Source organism: Leucoraja erinacea, chromosome 27 (genome assembly GCF_028641065.1).
Source record: "Leucoraja erinacea ecotype New England chromosome 27, Leri_hhj_1, whole genome shotgun sequence".
Taxonomy (NCBI): domain Eukaryota; kingdom Metazoa; phylum Chordata; class Chondrichthyes; order Rajiformes; family Rajidae; genus Leucoraja; species Leucoraja erinaceus.
In genome coordinates, this window is record NC_073403.1 from 10089527 (window position 1) to 10111497 (window position 21971).

General features: G+C 44.8%; 1 protein-coding gene across 4 annotated transcripts in view; it reads right to left on the bottom strand.

The window, feature by feature from the left end:
• znf385c (zinc finger protein 385C) overlaps nucleotides 1-21971 on the bottom strand; it is a 389456-nt gene that overhangs the window by 239344 nt on the left and 128141 nt on the right. For 3 of the 4 annotated variants that reach the window (XM_055656996.1, XM_055656995.1, XM_055656994.1), the window contains exon 2: nucleotides 5505-5768. The exons of the other annotated variant lie outside the window; for it this stretch is intronic. In XM_055656996.1, the coding sequence (XP_055512971.1) occupies nucleotides 5505-5768 (264 nt within the window). The remainder of the gene's footprint in view (nucleotides 1-5504; nucleotides 5769-21971) is intronic. 4 annotated transcript variants of the gene reach the window in all.

The following is a 21971-nucleotide window of genomic DNA, read 5'->3' on the forward strand; positions in this document are numbered from 1 at the left end:
TCTCCAGGTGCTCGAAAGATGTAGGTTAATTGGCTTGGTAAAATTGTACATTATATTCTTTGTACGTGTAGGATGGTGTTAGTATACGGGGTTCGCTAGACGGCACGGACTTGGTGGGCCGAAGGGCCTGTTTCCGCGCTGTATATCTACACTAAATTAAGGAGCGGTACTCACAGCTCAGCGTCTGCCAATCACGACACTTTGGGTGGAAACCCCAGTGGAAAATGGTGCCACAACAATTCGAGGAATGGAATTGGTAGATAACTTTGTAATTTTAACTAAAGTCAGGGATAACTTTTGCAAATTACATGAAACGACATCAAAAAGGTCAGCTGGATTTATGTTACATCAAAGCCACGAAGAAGGGTTTACATGGAGACGAAAGAAAACTCTATCAGTGTATCCAACAGACACTATTCAGCAGTCAGTCCCCTGCTCCTCTGGGCTTCAGTTGTCAGATGGACACTGAGGGCACCAGAAGAGAATTGCAGCCTTTTGTGCAGTTTGCATGAAATCCCTGACCTTTCTTTACATTTTGTTTTTCATTCAAATGGTGTCATGCAGCACACAACATCTAGTGCCAACTAATCCATCACCCAGTCACTGGGAAGCTGCATCAACTCACAGCGTGATAATTCTGTCAGCTACCGGGAGGTTGAGGAACAGGGCCAGAACCTTACCTTAACAAAGGGAACGCAATCCTTTGCTGTCTGTGAGACTGCAATGTAATTCTTCTGTTCTGCAAGGAAGAGTCACAGGGCGATGCAGCAGGGAAACAGGCCCTTCAGCCCATCTCATCCATACTGACGAGTTTGCCAAACAGGGAGTTAGTTCTTTTTGCCTGTGCCTGACCAACATCTCTCTAAACCTTTCCAATCGGTGTACCTAATTTCACTGTTTGTATCCTTTCACAGCCAACAATGGACCATTCTGGAAGAAGGGTCTCGACCCAAAACATTGGCCATTCCTGCTCTCCAGAGATGCTGCCTGTCCCGCTGAGTTACTCCAGCATTTTGTGTCTATATTCGGTTTAGACCAGCAACTGTAGTTCCTTCCTACACAATGGACCATTGTGGGCTCCACCTTCCTTGAGTCATCGGTGCCGGCTGTTTGTTCTGTACTCGTTCATACCTTTAGTTTCCCTCTCCCCTGCCTCTGAGTCTGAAGAAGGGTCTCGACCCGAAAAGTCGATCGAAGATGCTGCCTGACCCTCTGAGTTACTCCAGCATTTTGTGTCTATCTTCGGTGTAAACCAGCATCTGCAGTTCCTTCCTACAAATGTTGTAATTGCACCCATCTCTACTGTTTCCTTTGGCAGCTCCTTCATTGGACTCACCACCCTCTGTGTGAAACAATTGTTCATTGGACTCTTTTGAATCTTTCCCCTCTGGTCTCTTTAAAATCTTTCCTCTCGCATCTTAAACATATCCACGTTAGTTTTGACTCCCTTACAGTCTAATATTTAATATTCCAGATATTAAACATGGCTCCTGATCTTTCACTGGAGCTGTCCAAGGTAATCTTAATATGAACATCAGCTGCATGTGAATATTCACTGGAGTCAATGGATTATCAATACCATACAAAAAAAAATGATGCTTTCCCTAAGGTCTATTAAACAAACAATTCAATATAACGTCAATCTAGTCCACTGAACTGCAGTCTACTTGGACACAACTTATCACATCATTTTGTTTATACAATTACCAAAATCCATCAAAAGTGCCATAATTCCAGCGCTCATAAATTGATTTATTCTGAATGTGCTATTTTTTTTTTATAATCAGTATCTCGACACAGAGTAAAAACATGCACAGCAAAATCTGGTTAATGTGTTTGCTTGATAATTCTAATTAGAAGGATCATTTTGCACGAGGGGAAATAAAAAAAATCAATTGCTGAAGCTCATTATAATTATCATAGAGAATATATGAAGACACAAATTCAAATATGTGATTTATGAAACATTTATTGCATGCCGCCATTTCAGTAATATGCAATCTTGGGCTGTTTGAATGCGATTGCTAATGAATGGGATTCAGAAGAAAATTACAGTCTCCTGAACAGATGATAAAGGGGCTAGAATGTGGGTGAGCAAAACAAAACAATTCATGCTGTAATATTGAAACTTTATGCGACACAGTCTATTTTGGGCATTAAAAAAATTTGCTGCTCGGGCACCTTAAAATTAGAGTAGATAGATTATTTTATTTTAATTTTTTTTAATTTAGATACACAGCGTGGAAACAGGCCCTTCGGCCCCCTTAATCCATGCTTACCATCGATATCCTGTTCACACTTGTGCTATGTTATCCCACTTTCTCTCTCACTACACACTAGGGTCAATTTTACAGAGGTCCAATTAACCTATAAACCTGCACGTTTTGGCGATGTGGACGGAAACCGGAGCACCCAGAGGAAATCCCATATGGCCACAGGACGAATGTGCAAACTCCACATGGACAGCACCTGAGGTCAGGCTTGAATGCAGGTCTCTGCCGCTGCGAGGCAGCAGCACAACCAGATGCCCCACTGTGCTGTTACAATATTTGCAATTATTTGCAAGATTTACAAGTATTTACAAGCTCATTACTCTATGTTAGAATGTTAGTGCGTGCACAGGTCCCAGCACTCTGTGCCTACCTTAGGAGATGTTCAAACTGGAGTCAAGGGCAATAGTCTAGATTGTTTTATGGTCATATGTGCCAGGCAGAACAATGAAATTCTTACTTGCAGCAGTACAACAGAATATGTAAACATAGTACACTGTGAACAACATAATAAATCAGAAAAAAGGGTGTGTGTCTGTGTCCGTCTGTCCCTGTACCTATATATACACACATATATATATATATATGTACACACAAGGACAGGATATATATGAATGTTTATGAATGAATACGTTTATTGGCCAAGTATTCACATACAAGGAATTTGCCTTGGTGCTCCACCCACGTGCCAACATGACATACAGTGACAGTTAGGAATGACACGTAAAACATTAAACATTAATAATAAAACATCATCAATTATAAAAATTATAAATTATAAAATTTAAAACCACTTAAGAACCGCTTCGTGTCCATTGTCCGGGTTGACGAAGTATTACACCAGTATAATGAACGAAGACTCCAAACCGGTAACATCAAAGAAGCAGATTCCCCAACATAATTGTGGGCAACCTCGGTGAGGCTGGGAACAGCACTACAGGGCACACTGGAGTGCTGTCTGTCACTGAATGCCGACCTTGACGGAGAGTAGCTCAAGTCTAGAATTCACCGGCGTGGGAAAGGCTAAATGTTCACGATTCCCTTTGGAAGAACCAGCTAAAGGCGGCATGATTTGCTCTAATTCACAGACACATAATATGTGCGCATTTTGATGGAGAATCTTTCTTAGTGTCTGTTTTAATTTTTTTTCTTTTTCATTTATTATATTGCTTACAGGGTATTATGTGTACATATTCTGTTAAGCTGCTGCAAGTAAGAATTTCATTGTTGTGTCTGGGACATAGGACAATAAAACACCCTTAACTTTTGACTAGAGAGTTTTAGCATAGACATACAGTAGGGAAACGGGCCCTTCAGCTCATTGAGTTCATTCCGATCACTGACCAAAGCATTCCTCACACAATTTACAGAAAGCCAATTAACCTGCAAATCCACACATCATTGGCATGTGGAAGGAAATCAAAGCACCCGGAGGGAAATCCATGCTGTCACAGGGAGAACGTGCTAACTGATAGCACCCGAGGTCAGGATCGAACCCGGGTCTCTGGTGCTGTGTGACAGCAGCTCTACTGGCTGGCACCTCCCTTTCAAACGTAAATACTGCCATTAAAGTCACAGGTAGACAAAATGAATGAAGGAATTCAAATGGTGGAATTGCCAGAGGCAGTAAAACCATAAAAACTCACCAATGTTCAAATCAATTTACAAGCAATGTTAAGTACATTTCAAACGATGGATATGGCATATAGATTAGTAAGTTGTCCCCTTAAATGATCAAAGTCTCCAGTGGAAATGTGCTTCAATATATACAAGCTATATACAGTAATTCAGCAGAGGGCAAAATTGAGAGTTTTTTTATTATTAGATAGAGCAGTTCTGCTGCTCGAGTGTTTTGTTTTTAATGTACACTAATTCTACGCTGTGTTTGCGCAAGAGAGCTGGTCATCTAATTGCAATATATTTCTAGAATTTGTATAAACTGAGTCAAACAAACCATTAACGTGCCTATTTTTAAACAGCAATATTTTTTTCCTCTAATGAGAAACGGACAGTAAGTTGAAAAGTTATAGGAGCAGAATTAGGCCATTCGGCCCATCAAGTCTACTCTGCCATTCAATCAGGACTGACCTATTCTGAAAGTGTAGATTTGGAATCTTGCCAAGTTGCAGTGAGGTCAGGGAGATAAACTTCTCATGATCGAAAATGACCACTTGTTGGTCCTACTCCCTGGACCCATTCACAATGTCAGTCTGCTACAACAGCCACAGACATGAGCTGGCTATGTAGAAATTGCTAGTCATTTATTAAAATGGAGGCAGCGGGGAATGGCAGAGATTGAAAGAGACCAGCACACAGGCAGAGACAGGGTTAAAGAAATGGCATTGCCTTACGATGAGAGCAGCAAATTAGTGAACTTTCTCAGGAACATCAGAGGTTGAGAGATGACTTTGGTAGAAGTATATAAAATGATGAGATGCATGCATAGGCTAGACAGTCTCCTTGGGTGGAATAGTCCAACACTAGAGGGCATAGCTATAAGGTGAGAGGGGGAATATATAATGGGGACGTGTGGGGCAATTGCTTTTACACTAGAGGGTGGTGGTGGCCTGGAACGCATTGCCAATAGCAGTGGTAGAGGCAGATACGATAGTTGCATTTAAGAAGCTTTTAGATAGGTAAATGGATATGAAAGGGATGGAGGGATATGGATCAGTTGCAGGTAAATGAGACCCCCAGTTCAGCTAAGCATGTTCCACAAAAACATAGTGGGCTGAAGGGCCCCATTCTTGAACGGTACAATTTATGTTATATGTTAAATCTAGAGATGTCCATGATCGTTTCAACCTTAGCTCACGGTTAATGTTCAAAGCTCTATCATTATGAAATAATGAAATGATAAATAATTATGATAATATAAACTCAACAATTGGTCATAATGAGTCATTTGATAGAACCATATAATGGGCAAAAACATCTTGCAATAAATCATCAACTCCCCTTCTCGCATACAAGATTAACAGTGACAATAACCCTCATTTCTCTGTGAAAAGGTCACCCAATTGGTTTTGCTTCTGTTAAGCATCAACCAGGTGTCAGAGATTATGGGGAGAAGGCAGAAGAATGGGGTTAGAAGAGAGTGATAGATCAGCCATGATTGAATGGAGGAGTGGACTTGATGGGCCGAATGGCCTAATTCTACTCCTATCACTTATGACCTTATGTTTTGGTTTATGGGCGATCTCTTTCTCTCCGCACACCTCGTTCCAACCTTACCTTGGCTTGTGGACAATTTTCCATTGTGAAGCTTTTTAAGTCGTTTTTGGTGGGATTTGCCATTGTAGTGGATCTGAGCCTGAGCGGCAGAGTTGAGCTGAATGTTACACACTCCACACAGAGTGAAAGTCTGGAGTTTCCTTTCTCGCTTCTGCGCGCTGTCTGGGGTGACAGATTGCAACTCCGTGACGTCCTCGTTCACCAAGGAGGCATCTGCATCACCACTTTCAGGAGGCAGAGGAGGACTTAATGGCCGTTTCATACCTTTAAGAAGAAAGGTCATTAACTGTTTTTGAGCACTGCAAGGTTTGCTGTCAACTTTCAACACTGAGCATTTTTTTCCTTCAAAAATAGGATCCTCAAAACAAGTTACTTTATATTCGCAATATCGTCACTGGAAACCAGAATCAGACAAACGAGGATCTTTTAATCCAAATGTTTTGATCGCCTACGTAGTGTTACCTTGGTGAAGCAACAAGTTCACATTCTCCAACAGTGCAGCTCATTCCTGCCTACATTAAACTATTTTCCTTGAAACTAAATAAGGATACGGTGCAATAGAACATCACTCCAGATGTTCCTCATTATGCCAACTGGTCGCCTTGAACATGCAATGCTTTTTATAAACAAGGTGGTGAAAAATGAATCAATGTGAAAACATATTTTCTATATTAATATTTAATATAGATATCTATTATTCTGCAGTTTGTCGTGGGATATCTAAATAATAATAAAGGATGAGAGGGGACCTAATACTAATCAAGTAGTGAAAGGCCTGGATAGAGTGGATGTGGAGAGGATGTTTCCTCTAGTGGGAGAATCCAGAACCAAAGGGCACAGCCTCAGAATAAAAGGATGTACCTTTAGAAGGGAGAGGAGGAGGAATTTCTTTATTCAGAGTGTGGTGAATCTGTGGAATTAATTGCCACAGAAGGCTGTGGAGGCCAAGTCAGTGGATATTTTTATTGCAGTGATTGACAGATTCTTGATTAGTGCGATTGTCAGGGCGTACGGGGAAAGATAGATCAGCCATGATTGATTGACGTAGTATTGATGGGCTGAATGGCCTAATTCTGTTCCTATAACTTATGAACTTTTGAACATAATGAAATATTTCGGTCCTCTAAACAAATGCTAAATATTTCATATAGATTGAATTCTGATATGATTTATAATAGAACATAGAACTGTACAGTACAGGAAGCAGCCCCATCGGCCCTCAATGTCATGCCGAAAATGATGCCAGGTTAAACAGATCTCCTCTGCCTGCACGTGATCCATATCAAGGTGTCCATCCAAAAAATACTTTTAGTAACATTGCCAGAGATAAAATGGAAGAACATAGAGGCAAAGGGTGATTGGATCATCAATGCCTTCCCCCGTCCTAGTGTATGTAAATTGACCCTGGTGCGTGTAGGATAGTGTTAGTGTGCAGGGACCGCTGGGCGGTGTGGACACAGTGGGCCAAAGAGCCATTTTCCATGCTGTATCTCTAAACAAAACAAATTTATTTTCCTGTTTCAGAACATGTTACATAGATTAATACAGCATGGGAACAGGCCCTTCATCCCACAATGTCTGTGCCAAATATAATGCTAATTAAATTAAACTAATCTCCCCTGCCAGGTATGTGTTCCATATCCCTCCATTCCCTACATGTTCACGTACCTATCTAAACACCACTTACTGCCATATTAATCCAATCAGCATTTTAGCAACAATATAAATGGGATATAACTGACAGACACTTTTTTTAAAGCTTGTTTTGATGCTCTAAAAAAAAATCTTCAGTAAAATAAATATCTTATGAGCAGGATCTGTAAAAATAACTTCCTATTTGTCGCGCTAATTACATATTTCTATTTAATAGGATATAAATCTTCTGGGCATTTGTGGAGCATTCTTTAATTTAGTGTGAATGGGTAAGGTAATTAATATGTAAACATGCTGGGCATTTTTTTTTCAAAGAGTAATTGATAAAATAACAAGCTAGAAATTACATTCACAAACACATTCACAGCAACAGATCCCAGTGGAATAGAAGCTTGTGCGGTGCTGCAATTGGCTAATGATAGATCAACAGAAAACAAATCGATCTTCAATGTCAGTGCTTCATTGAAAGCTGTGGTTTGTGCCTGAACGTTTGCAGAACAAGAGTGGAATCAGGCGAAGAGGGGAGTTGAGGGACGCAAGACGGGATGGATGAAATGACAGAGGGAGGGGTTGCACCAGGAGAGGCAGAGAAGATCAATGGACAAAATTCAAAGGTTTAGGGCGACGAGACACAACTGCATCAAATTACGACGAGTCATAAGGAACTGCAGATGCTGGAATCTTGAGTAAAACACAAAGTGCTGGAGTATCTCAACAGATCAGGTTCAGTGGAAGGAAGGGATGGGCAACATTTCGGGTTGGGATCCTTCTCCAGACCCGAAACGTCACCTATCCATTAGAATCCTTCTTCTGTTTGGACATCTTGCAGTATTTTAAACTTTAGAGATATAGCGTGGAAACAGGCCCTTCGGCCCACCAAGTCCGTGCCGACCAGTGATCACCCTGTCCACTAACGCTATACTACACACCAGGACCAATTTACCAAAACCAATTAACCTACAGATCTGTACATCTTTGGAGTGTGGGATGAAACTAGAACACCCGGAGAAAACCTATGTGATCACAAATTCCATGTACAAATTCCATACAGACAGCGCCCGTGGTCAGGATCGAACCCGGATCTCTGGTGCTCTAAGGCAGTAACACTACTGCTGCGCCGTCCCTAGAGCTAATATTGAATTCTACAACTCCAGATAACTTGATTTCCATCTATACAAGCTATGATTCTGTTTGTATTGTATACAATGATCTTGTCATTCATTATACAAATGTTCCCCCTTTTTTTTTAGGGTGTTCTTTCCCTTGGGGTAGAGGACGTTCCCAGCCTGAGTTGTTGGGCGAGGCTTCCTGCTCTGCGTCTCACAACCTCCACATACTTCCATGTTCTCACTCTCTAACTGCTCCCATTCACTCATTGACTAGATAACCATGTTTACAGCTTGGTCATCCCAGTTTTAAACAGTCAGAGACCCCTCACTGTCCACCTTCAAATCCAGTGTTAAAACACATTTGTACTCCCTGGCTTTTGACCGTGCCTGAGACTTTGCTTCTGTTTTTGGATTGTTATTTTTGGTGTGTATTAACTTTTTTTTGTCAATGATTAGTGATGTACAGCACTTTGTTGCACCCTTCTTCCTGCTTAGCAAACTTCTTTTATCCCTGTCCCCCGAAATGAAGAAGAATCTTTGACCTGAAACATCACCCATTCCTTCTCTCCAGAGATGCTGCATGTCTCACTGAGTTCCTCCAGCAGTTTGTGTCCATCTTTGAGCTGAAACGTTGACTCAGTTTCTCTTCCCACTGCCCTGCAGAATATTTCCAGCATTTTGTGTTTTATTTAAGATTTCCAACGTCTGCAGTTCCTTCGGCAAAACACAGACTGCTGGAGTGAGATAGGCAGCATCTCTGGAAAGAATGGATGGACGGCATTTTGTCAGGAACTTTCTTTGGCCTGAATTGGGTCCCAACCCGAAACGGCAACTATCTATTCACTCCACATCTGCTGCCTGAAACAATGAGTTATTCCAGCACTTTGTCTTTTGCTCAAATTTCCACCATCTGCAGTTCCCTGTGTCTCCATTAATCTCCAGTTCTTTGTTAAATTTTCAAGGACAATTAGTGCATAGAAGAATGACAGAGCCAGTAGGGCAGAAATATAGGGAACTACTTATTGAATAGCAAATATATACGTGGGTGGAAAGGATTGGACCATATGGGAAAGTGGTCGCCATGGACGGGTCGGGGGTGGCAGGTCGGGGGTGGCAGGTCGGAGGTGGCAGGTCGGGGGTGGCAGGTCGGGGGTGGCAGGTGGGGTGGCAGGTCGGGGGTGACAGGTGGCAGGTCGGGGTGGACAGGGGGGTGGCAGGTCGGAGGGGGTGGCAGGGGGGGGGGGGTGGCAGGTCGGGGGGTGGCAGGTCGGGGGGTGGCAGGTCGGGGGGGGGACAGGTCGGGGGTGACAGGTCGGCGGTGGCAGGTCGGGGGTGGTCAGGGTGGGGGTCGGGGTGGCAGGTCGGGGGTGGCAGGGGCGGGGGTGGCAGGTCAGGGGGGTGACAGGTCGGGGCTAGATGAAATGCTTTCACTTGCGCTATTATTTTCAGGCTGATGGGTACGTGTCACGTTCGACTTCTCATGTGTGAAGTCGGACTTCTTCATTACTTTCAACATTTCAAATTGAATTTTGACTTTCACATTTTAATTGGGAGGTGGTGTGAATTCTGCAGAACACCGGACCTGCCACGTTTCATTAGGGAGCCTAATTTCACACTGACAGACTCACCTACACGTGCATGCCTAATTGAAACAAGCAGTAGCTTTTCATGATCGCCTCATGATGAGCTACCTCAGCTGCCCTCACACGTTGCCCGTGGGGCGTATGTCAACTTCCAGCGCAGTCGTTCCCGGGGAGTCTGACCCCCGGATGATCGACACGGCCCCTCTCTGAGCACTAGTTGCTGGCCACCCTCACACATAGTCCCGGCAGGAAGGCCTTGCCTTCAGGCTTCCATAGTTGTCACTGAGATTTAACCTTAACACTCAAAACCCCAAAATCTATTGAACGAACGTAGCAAGTTTTTTTTTTAAACTAAATGAAACGTGAAATGTGGACAGCCCCATAAGTGTCTTTTAAACGTTGTTATAGTCCCTTATTAGTTTCTATGAAGATGAGAGTGGGGGAAAGTTTAATGGAGATTTGCTGGGCAAGACTTTTTTTTAGACATTGGTGGTGGCCTGGGCTGGTGCTGGAGGCGATAGTGGCGATTAAGAGGCTTTGAGATAGGCACATGGCTGTGGAAGTAACAGAGGGATAGAAACATAGAAACATTGAAATTAGGTGCAGGAGTAGGCCATTCGGCCCTTCGAGCCTGCACCGCCATTCAATATGATCATGGCTGATCATCCAACTCAGTATTCCATCTCTGCCTTCTCTCCATACTCCCTGATCCCTTTAGCCACAAGGGCCACATCTAACTCCCTCTTAAATATAGCCAATGAACTGGCCTCAACTACCTTCTGTGGCAGATTTCCAGAGATTCACCACTCTCTGTGTGAATTTTTTTTTTCTCATCTCGGTCCTAAAAGATTTCCCCCTTATCCTTAAACTGTGACCCCTTGTTCTGGACTTCCCCAACATCAGGAACAATCTTCCTGCATCTAGTCTGTCCGACCCCTTAAACATTTTGTAAGTTTCTATAAGATCCCCCCTCAGTCTTCTAAATTCTAGCAAGTACAAGGATATGGATCATGTACAGGCAGATGAGACCAGTTTAACTTGGCATTATGTTTGGCACAAATGGTGTGTGGGCTGAAGGGCCTATTCCTGTGCTGCACTGTACTGTTCCATGCTCCATGCTCCATGTTCTATGTTCTAGTTCAGCCTGACATCATGTTCGGCAAGGACATTGTGGGCCAAAGGGCAGTAAGGTTCTGTGTTCTATGCCCTTATGAGGCATAGAGTGAAACTGCCTGGAAACAGGCCCTTCAGCCCAACTTGCCCCCACCGGCCACCATGTCCCACCTACACTGGTCCCAGCTGCCTGGGTTTGGCCCATATCCCTGCAAACCTGTGGTTGGGTCTCTGGAAGGGAAGGATGCATCTCCGACTGATCTGAGGGGATCTGACAGCTTTTTGAAAAGAAAACTGTCCCTAATGTGTTATTAAAGCTTCAAATCCCATCTCTTACTCTAAATGTAGGTTGTGATATGGGGAAAAACTGAGAAAGGGACTGCAAAAAATATTTGAACAAAATGTTGATGTTATTCATTTTGTTCATGTTTGAACAAAATGAATAACAAACAGCTCCATATTTTGTCGAGCTTAATAGGTTTGTTTTAAGCGACCAAATCTAACATTCAAAAGCCAGAGGATAAGTTATGCCTTTTTCAATTTTGAAATATGTTTCCAATTTTGCTTCTCTTTGATCCCGATCATTTCCATTCTTCTTTAAAAATCACTCTTTTGCTCCATAATCCCAGCCGTATGTATATCTACAGAGAATGTGTTGTATCACTGGTGGCATTCAAAGGGACTGCTGCATTTACAAGTATTCTACAAGTATACACTTCAAAGGCCTCAATTCCTTTTTGAAAACCTTTCACATGATAAATCTGATGGCAATTGATGTGAACTGGATAGATTCAAATATATTTTCCAGTAGCCTTTCAAAGCAGATATTTCTGTTTCAGACATTATCAGATAAAGCAGGCATCACAAAATCAAATCTTCTACAGATATCATGAATTTTACACGACAGAAGTGGTCATTTGGTCTGACATCTGTCTGCAGTGTTTATGTTCCGTCCGAGCTCCCTCCTTGTCATCAGGATGTTCCAATCACTTTCCCACATATACTTATTCACCCTCACTCCAACTATGTTAAATGCTGCAACCATTAGGAGTTCCGAATTAAATTGATAACGAAACGCCGCATGGAAACAGGCCCTTCGACCTACAGAGTCGAGCACCCATTTTTACACAAGTCTTACCCCTTGCCATTTTATTCTCCCCAGATCCCAACACCCCCTTACCCCCGTATTCATACACCGGGGGAAACTTGCAGGTGCTATTTAACCTGCCCGTCTTTGCATCTTTTGGCAGGTGGGAAGAAACCAGACACGTACAGGAAACCCGGCAGGCAGCAAGGAGAATATGCAGAAACTGTGCAGGAGCTCAGGGTTGATGCTGTGAGACAGGAAGACTACGTCACCAGAGAGAGGGTGGGGGAGAGGGACACAGAGAGGAGGGGGTGATGGGAGGAGCGGGTGAAAAAAGGGGAAGGGGAGGGGGGGGAGAGGGGGGGAGAGGAGAAAGGGGGAGAGGGGAGGGGGGAGAGGGGAGGGGGGGGAAGGGGGGAGGGGGGGGGGGGAAGAGGGGGTGGGGAGGGGACAGAGGGGAGAGGGACAGATTGGGAGAGGGAGACAGAGGGGATTAGAGGGGGAGTGGGGGACAGAATGGAGATGAGGGAGAGAGGGGAAGGGGTGGTGAGGAGAGGGAGGAGGAGAGAGGTGGGGGAGGGGGGGAAGAGAAATGTGGGTCAACCCAAAACCCTTTCTCTCTCCAGAGATGCTGCCTGCCTTCGGTTGTCCCAGCATTTCTGCAGCGCACCCCCCCCCCCCCTGCCAATCACCCCCCCCCCCCCCACCCCGGACACTCCGTCCACAGGAAAAACACTATGTCTGTTGCTAATGTAAATATTTATTCAAATCCATGCACACTGGGAGACAGTAAATGCATTTTGTCCTGTACCTACTCATACGTTGAATCTGAATCTGCTACTCATCCTTCCTTCAAAAGAATGAACGGTGAAAAGATTTTTTTGTACTCCAAACCTTCAACAATTTGTGCCTCTGTCTTGCACTGATAGGTTGTGTAATTCCACTCTACAGCATTGGCTTCCAGCCGTACCCATATAATACGTCTACACTGCAACACTGCTCCTGGACTTTGTACCACGAGCATCGATGTGTTGAGACCACATTCATTCCACCTGCCACAGCTGGCAACGACTGCTCCCTCATTTGCTTTGCCACTCTGTACAGCAGGGCGATAACAGGCATCTGCTTGTGGGCATGCCCTGCAAATAGCTGGTAATGAAGTAATATCAGTCCCGGTGGAGACCTCACATTTGAAATCAAAATATCTGAAAACTTGTGACCAATTGAACAACTTTGGAATCCGAAATTGCCGTAAACTCTATTATTGTAAACAAATGTCAAAGGGAAAATTGAGAAAACTGTCATGCACAACCATGTTCATCGGCACCAGAATATTGGTCTCATACGTCTCATTGCTGTTGGCGAGAATCGGCCAGCAATTAAATCCCAGCTGTCCCTGCCCATACACCAATTAATGCGCATCAAAGTGATACACAGTATCTGGGAAACACTTTGCTTGATGATAAGTCTCCACATAAATATAAATTGTTCTTTGAAGATTAAATAATTATAGAAAGTTTAGATGTGAAATGAGCACAATTGCCCTGGTGATAGGTTTATGGTCTGGTGTTATGGTCTTTACTGCAATGTTTCTGCAGGTTACCTCTGAAATGATTCTGATGCTTTGTACGTCTGCTGTGAGGGCATATCTGGTGATTATTTCTCTAATTTCCTATTGGTGACATGGTGGCGCAGAGGTAGAGTTGCTGCCTTACAGTGCCAGGTTCGATCCTGACTACGGGTACTGTCTGTATGGACTTTGTACATTGTACCTTTCTCCAGGTGCTCTGGTTTCCTCTTACACTCCAAAGACATACAGGTTTGTGGGTTAATTGGCTTGGTAAAATTGTAAATTATCCCTAGTGTGTGTCGGATCGTGTTAGTGTGCGGGGATCGCTGGTCGGCGAGGAATCGGTGGGCAGAAGGACCGGTTTCTGCGCTGTATCTTTAAACTAAACTATTGAAAGTAAACTTTGATGATTGGTCCTCGGAAATAAGACAGAAACTGATATATTGTTTGGAATAAAACATCAACAATTATGCCTCAAGATGGCACCACTGAACTACATTCAAATATTCTTAGAGATAAGAGCAAATGCATTCTGAGAATGTAGTGCCCTGGGAAAAAAAACTCTCATTATTTTAATAATAGCCATTAAGGGAAAGATTATGAATTCGAATCTGAATCTCGCTTATCCTAGGAACGCGAAAGCAATCACCAAGGGAAATACAGAACGATCAAATGGTGCATTACAACTCTAATTATGAGAAATGGCTTATTTATAGAATTATCTGGCTTTGAAGAATTTATAACTTCATTTCAACTCTTGATCAAAACTGATCGAAGGCTTGCATTTTGTCTAAATCACAATCCAATAATGTAGATGAGCCAGTGCCTAACTGAAAGCAATGTTGTATACTTTGATCACATGTTGTAAACATAGATTTCCCATGGCGTTTGTCAGCCAGAAGATCAAGGTTAATATATATAGGATCTTCAAGCTGCTTTCGAGTTTAGCGGTTCACAAGGAGGTTCCCAACCTTATTGTGCAGCTACATGAGGCATGGAATTAGGGTGGCACGGTGGCGCTGCAGTAGAGTTGCTGCCCTACAGTGCCAGAGACCCGGGTTCGATTCTGACTACCAGTCCTGTCTGTACGGCGTTTGTACATACTCCACGAGACCACATGGGGTTTTTCTGGGTGATCTGCTTTCCTCCCACACTCCAAAAACGTGCAGGTTTGTAGGTTAATTGGCCGGTAAAAATGTAAATTATCCCTAGTGGTAGGATAGTGTTAGAGTGTGGGGATTGGCACAGACTCGTTGGGCCAAATGGCTTGTTTCTGCGTTGTATCTCTAAAGTCTACAGTCTAAATTAGGGTTAAGGGAATAAATAATTTAAGAGGAGCAAAGAGGCCCTGATATTTACAGGGAAAGGATTTCTGTGCCAGACAGGTGTATTTGAGCATGCGTTTTAATCCTGGTGTGTACCTTAAAGAGACTGGTTCCTCATCTGGAATGCAATTGTGTTGATAGCTTGGGCTTGCCATTGGCAAGGAATTGGTGTGGGTGGGTGGGAAGCAGAAATGGGGGATTGGGAGTGATTAGAGGCAGAGAAAGAGATTTGAGGGGCGGGTGGGAATGGGAAAGGGGCAGATAGATTGGTATTTTAAGGCAAATGATTGCAAAGGTAAGGGGATATGGGTTGGCAGATATGGGAAGATGGCAGGACTGGGGAGGGGTTTGCGTACAAGTGGAGCTGTGAAAGGCATTTACTTGGTTGATCAAGTCGCCGTGTTTCCCGAGGATCAGGACACCCAGTCAAACCTGGTTAAAAATAAAGCCACTGTTTATAAAGGTCGCAATGACCAACTTAACTCTTGAGAGGTCCTTCACATCATGCCCACTTCAAATGAAAATAATGACCAGCTATAGGCTTGAGTCGTGTTGGATTCCTGCTTTGGATTTCAAACGTCTGAACCACCCACACAATCCAAACATTCCCAGAGTTAGATCCGGAGAGACAGGGATAAGGGCAACATTGTATTGTACTGCATGGACTTGGGGAGCAGTTTGTGGTTTATTGCGAGACACAAAGCTGGCTGTGTGCATCAACAGTTTAGTCACGCACTTGGAGGTCAGTAATGAGGTCTAAACCCAAAGCAAACTGCAAAGTGGAGTTCAATAACATTGCTAAATGCACAGGCGTAAAAAAATATTGCATGGAAATCAATGGAAGAAAATTTGTGGTGGTGCATCCCATTCATTGTACCTTGATTGGATGATCTCTGGGATGTGCAGGAGAGTTTTCCACACAGACCAACATCAAATCTTGATGCACCTATGTGCAATGGCCATAAAATATATTATTATCATTATTATTATTAAAAGATGCTGAAGCAGTCACAATGCAGGGTCAGTAAACAGCTGTCTGGTCGGAGGGGACGATGGACAAATGATGCTCTCTTTGATAGAATGAACAAGATTAAGAGGCGCTTCAAAGAGATGGGTAAAGATGTGAAGTGACAGAATCAGACTACCTCCTAATTACTCACAAAAGGTGAGCATTTGTGTCAAGGAGATCTCAAAATGTTTACCTGGGAGACTGTGGATGAGAAGTTGGCCTAAGTTTATAGGGGTTGAAGGTACACAAAAAAGCTGGAGAAACTCAGCGGGTGCAGCAGCATCTATGGAGCGAAGGAAATAGGCAACGTTTCGGGCCGAAACCCTTCTTCTTTATAGGGGAGTTTATGTGTGTGTGTGGGTGTGAGAGTGCGCATGAGAGTGTATGCATGGGATTGTGCATGGGATTGTGCGTGAGATTGTGTGTGTGTGAGAGAGAGACAAAAATGGACTTTGAGAAGGAACGACTGGGTCAGCAAACTGAAGCAACAGAGCTCAAACTCCCATAGTCCACTTCAGTTATCATTTTTATAACTTCTATACAATGTAGGGAAATTCAGCTGCAAGACTAAGGGGCAGAAATTCTGCAATGTAAAATGCAACGTCTTTTTCCAAGGCAGAAGTCAAGGGCTGGACTCGGAAGGGGCAGCTGCATAAACGATTGAGTAGACCGTTACATGCTCTCCCACACTAACCACTGAGAACCTCAGTGCCCTGCCTGTCCTCCCCACTCCCAGACCAGTGGCCCAGTGCCCTGCTCACTGCCAGCCCTACTACCGAGCCAGAGTCCTAATATTCTACCCAATGTGAGTACAATTTACCATTCTTTTAACATGGATTTTAAATCCTGTTCCGCAGTGTGCAATAAATTGTAAAAAAACATCTTAATAGCCCTGAATTAACAGTGTACGTAAAACAAAGCATTGCTCAGAAAATGCCCATTAATTTAATTAGAGCAATTAAGGAAAATAAGACGAGTTACTTTGAAGAGAGTGCCTTTGCGATGGGTGGTAAATCACTGATCATTCTAGATTAATTGCGAGCATTCACTGAGAGCTGCTGCATGCAGCGATATGGCAGAAGCATTGTAATGGCAACACCTCTGTGGAGATGTGTAGGACGCAACTGCAGGTGCTGGTTTGCACCAAAGATAGATATAAAATGCTAGTTACTCAGAGGGACAGGCAGATTCTCTGGAGAGAAGGAATGGGTGACATTTCGGGTCGAGACCCTTCCCCAGTCCTTCACTCCAGAGATGCTGACTGTTCCGCTGAGTTACTCCAGCATTTCGCGTCCATGAAGTGGCAGGAACTGCTTCCAGCAACAAACGTGCTGCAAATGGCTGGGCAGCAGCTGTAAAGGGTGAAGACTCTGGTTTAGATTTTAGGTCCTAGCCTCTCCATTGTTTTTCTTGGATTTGCACATGAATTGTTCATTCACTACATCATAACACTTGAGGACGGCAACTTGACAATGCAAGTAGATGTTTGACATGGCAATAATTATTGAATTAACCCCAGGGGCCAGAATATAAAACTACCTGAAAGGTTCCTGCGGGTAGGAAGTTATTCCAGCAGAAAGCAAAATTAAATTTTACAAAAGGTTTTGAGTTGAGTTTAGTTTATTGTCACATGGAGGTTGTCAACACAGCGAAAAGCTTTTGTTGCGTGCTCTCCAGTCAGCGGAAAGACAATGATTACAATCGAGCCATCCACAGTGTGCGAATACACGATAAAAGGAATAATATGAATAAGGTACACAAAAATGCTGGAGAAACTCAGCGGGTGCAGCAGCATCTATGGAGCGAAGGAAATAGGCAACATTTTGGCCCGAAACGTTGCCTATTTCCTTCGCTCCATAGATGCGGCTGCACCCGCTGAGTTTCTCCAGCATTTTTGTGTACCTTCAATTTTCCAGCATCTGCAGTTCCATTGTAAAATAATATGAATAAGGTTTAGTGTAAGATAAGGTCCAGTAAATTCCAATCAAAGATAGTCTGAGGGTCTCCAATGAGGTAGATAGTAGCTCAGATCCGCTCTCTAGTCGACAGTTTCACAACAGAAGGGTTTCGGCCCGAAACGTTGCCTATTTCCTTCGCTCCATAGATGCTGCTGCACCCGCTGAGTTTCTCCAGCTTTTTTGTGTAACCTCCGCTCTCTAGTTGTTGGTAGGATGGTCCAGTTAGCTGGGAAGAATCTGGAAGTGTGCGTTTTCACACCTATACCGTTTGCCCAAATTTTCTTATTTTCGCTCTAATTTCTCTCCACCCCCTCCATGCCCCCCCCCCCCCCCCCACCACCACCCACCCTTCATTTCTGATTCGGCCGAAATTCATTCACATTCACTCTCAATTCTTGTTTCTTAAATCTATTAAGATGATTAAAGTAGGGTCTCGACCCGAAACGTCACCCAATCTTTCTCTCCAGAAATGCTGCCTGTCCCGCTGAGTTAGTCCAGCATTTTGTGTCTATCTTCGAGATGATAGACTGCTGGCTTTACCGTACACTGAGGATCAAGACCTCCTTTAGCCTTGTTGCATCATTATGCTTGCCCATTCCAGCTAATTACAGCACTAAAGCATAGTGCTGAAGTGCACAAGAGTAATAATTCCATTCACTGCGAGATGCCCTTATCCACTCACCTCCAGCCTCTTATTAGAGTTACCTATCACTCCTACTCTTTTTTCTATTCTGGCTGGTGGGGTTAATTAATAATTATTGCCATGTCAAAATATCTACGTGCATTGTCTAGTTGTCTACTGTATGTTTCTAGCATTTACTTCTTTAATTCAACCTTCCAGTATTGGCAATATTTGCTTTAAAGTAAAAATAACTATAAAACCCTGCAAGCATTCAGCAGTTGCTGCAGCGTGCCTCCAATTGCCTGTCACTCTCTCCCTCCATCACACTGATGGAGTTCTGGTTGTGGCCTCCTGCACTATTCTATGGAGACCAATGCGATTTAAAATGAATGCGGAAAATCCTGGAAGCACTCGGGAAGGCAGGCAGTGTTTATGGAAAGAGGAACTTCATGTTTCAGGTCAACTCTCTTGGAACAGGGAAAGAGGGAAAACAGTGCACCATGAAGATGGACTGGATGGAAGGAATTGTCGAGCTTGCGATGGGCTGGACATGCATGGGAGTGGAGCAGTGGTGGTGGGGGGGGGGGGGAAACGGGAGGAGAGGGAGGGGGGGGGGGGGGGGAGGGGGAGGGGGGGGGGGGGGGGGGGGAGGGGGGGGGGGTGGTGGGGGGGGGGGGGGAAGGGGGGGGAGGGAGGGGGGGGGGGGGGGGGGGGGGGGGGGGGGGGGGGGGGGGGGGGGGGGGGGGGGGGGGGGGGGGGGGAGGGGGGGGGGGAGGGGGATGGAGGGGAGTGGGGAGAGAGGGGGGAGAGGGGGGGGGAGTGGAGCGGGGAGAGAGGGGAGTGGGGAGGGAGGGAGCAGGGCAGGGGAGCGGGGAGAGAGGAGAGGGGAGCGGGGAGGGAGGGGAGCGGGGGCGGGGCAGCGGGCGGAGGAGCAGGGGAGGGAGGGGGAAGGATGTGGGGGGAAGCTGGGGGGTAAGGGAAGGAAGTTGGGGGAAAGAGCGGAGAGATACAGGGGGGGGGAGGGTTAAGCACGGGTCATAGAGCCATGGGGTGTAAAATAGGCCCTTCGGCCAAACTTGCCCACACCGGCCAACTAGTCTCACCTTCCTACGTTTGGTCCATATCCTCCCCACACCTGTCCTATCCATGTACCTGTCAAACTGTTTCTCAAATTATGGGATAGTCCCTGCCTCAACTACCTCCTCTAACAGCATGTTCCATACACCCACCACCTTTTGTGTGAAAACGTTACCCCTTAGATTCCTACTAATTATTTACCCCTTCACCTTAAACTATATCCTCTAGTCCACGATTCCCCTACTCTGGGCAAGATAAACTGTGCATCTATGCTCCTGCAAGGGTGGGTGGGAAGCTCCTGCAGGCTGGGGGGGGGGGGGGGGGGGGGGGGGGGGGGGGGGGGGGTGGAGCGCAGGAATCACAAGATTCACATCATAGAAAGAGATGAAGATCACTGATACATACACAGAGACGACAGAAAACCTTGTCAAGCGTTGGTGGTTCTGTGACACTGGATATGGCAGAGGAAACCTATATATTTGTGCTGACCTTTGCCTGCAAGGCCAGCGTTCATTGCCCAATGTCGAGCCCCAATGGCTCCCAATTATGTCTGTGGTCAATCACCGTGTTGTGGGCCTGGGTCACAGAAAGGCCAGGAAGAGCCAGGATGGTAGATTTTCTTTCTTGCAGGAAATTAATGAAGTCGATGAGCTTTTGTCTCTTCTTCATAATTTCATGGCCTCTGCCACAGAGGTAGTCTTTGATTCCAGACTTAATTTAATTACTTACGTTGAAATTCTCCAGCTGCTTTGGGGAAATTTGAACTCTCCTTTCCAGATCAGTAAATTACCCGCTGTGCTACATACCCAGTTGTTAGGAGAAAGAAAATAAATCCTGTCTAACCCTAACCCTATAACTGACTCTCACTGCTAAGTACATCTCTGAGCAAGTTTGTCTTGAAGTTTGTGTGTTCTTATATCGTACATTGATTAATTATTAAATGTATTGTGTTGTATTGTGTTGTATTGTGCGTTGGTGGCCCAGCGATAGAGTTGCTGCCTCACAGAGCCGGGTTCGATCCCAACTACGGGTGCAGTCTGTACAGAGTTTGTACGTTCTCCCCGTGACCTGCGTGGGTTTTCTCCGGGATCTCCGGTTTCCTCCCACACTCCAAAGACATACAGGTTTTTAGTTTAATTGGCTTGGTAAGGTTGTAAATTGTCCCTAGAGTGTGTACGATATTGTTAGCGTGCGGGGGAGCGCTGGCACTGCCATGGTGGCAGGTGCGGACTTGGTGGGATGAAGGGCCTGTTACTGCGCTGTATCCCTAAACCAAATTAAATTAAACTAAAATAAGTACAAATATATTTAAAACAAAATCTACCCATGTGAAAGAATTGCACTGCCCTGTTATCTCTGCATGGCCAGTGCTCAGAGACTCTCCATGGCTTGCCTGTGAGGCACTCCATTGCACCACATGACCTAGAATAGTGAAAGGCTCGGATAGAGTGAATTTGGAGAGGATATTTCCACTAGTGGGAGAGTCTAGGACCAGAGGTCACAGCCTAAGAATTAAAGGACGTTCTTTTAGGAAGGAGATGAGGAGAAATTTATTTAGTCAGAGGGTGGTGAATCTGTGGAATTCTTTGCCAGGGAAGTCTGTGGAGGCCAAGTCAGTGGATATTTTGAAGGCAGGGATAGATAGATTCTTGATTGGTACAGGTGTCAGAGAAGGCAGGAGAATGGGTTTAGGAGGGAGAGATAGATCAGCCATGATTGAATGGCGGAGTAGACTTGATGGGCCGAATGGCCTAATTCTACTCCTATTCCTTATGACCTTTCCTCTGCCTATCTGGACTGTGTTCCAGCAGGTGATTCTATGCTGTGGATGACAGTACTTGCTGCTGGAGGCTCAGACTACACATGGGGTTGGTGGCAGCACAACCTGACATGAACTGCCGGTGTGGCCAGCGGGGGTGAAGCTTTACCTTGCACAAGGTAGCAGTGACTTTCCTTGGCATGTAGCAACATAAGAAACAGCACTACGGCGGCATGTTGGTGCAGCTGGCAGAGCTGCTGCCTCAGAGCGGTAGAAACCCAGGCTCCATCCTGACCTCTGGTGCTGCTTGTGTGGAGTTTGCACGTTCTCCCTGTGACCGCGTGGGATTCTTCTAGGTGCTCCGGTTTCCTCCCACATCATAGAGACATGCGGGTTTGCAGGTAAATGGACCTCAGTAAAATCTCCCCTAGTGTGCAGGGTGTGGATGAGAAGGTGGGATTACATAAAACTGGTGTGAATGGGTGATCGATGGTCAGTGTTGACTCAGTGGGTCGAATGCTGTATCACTAATCTAAACTAAGCACTTACACTGCTAACTCTTACATTTCCCCTTTGGGGGAACACAATGATGCATCTGCACG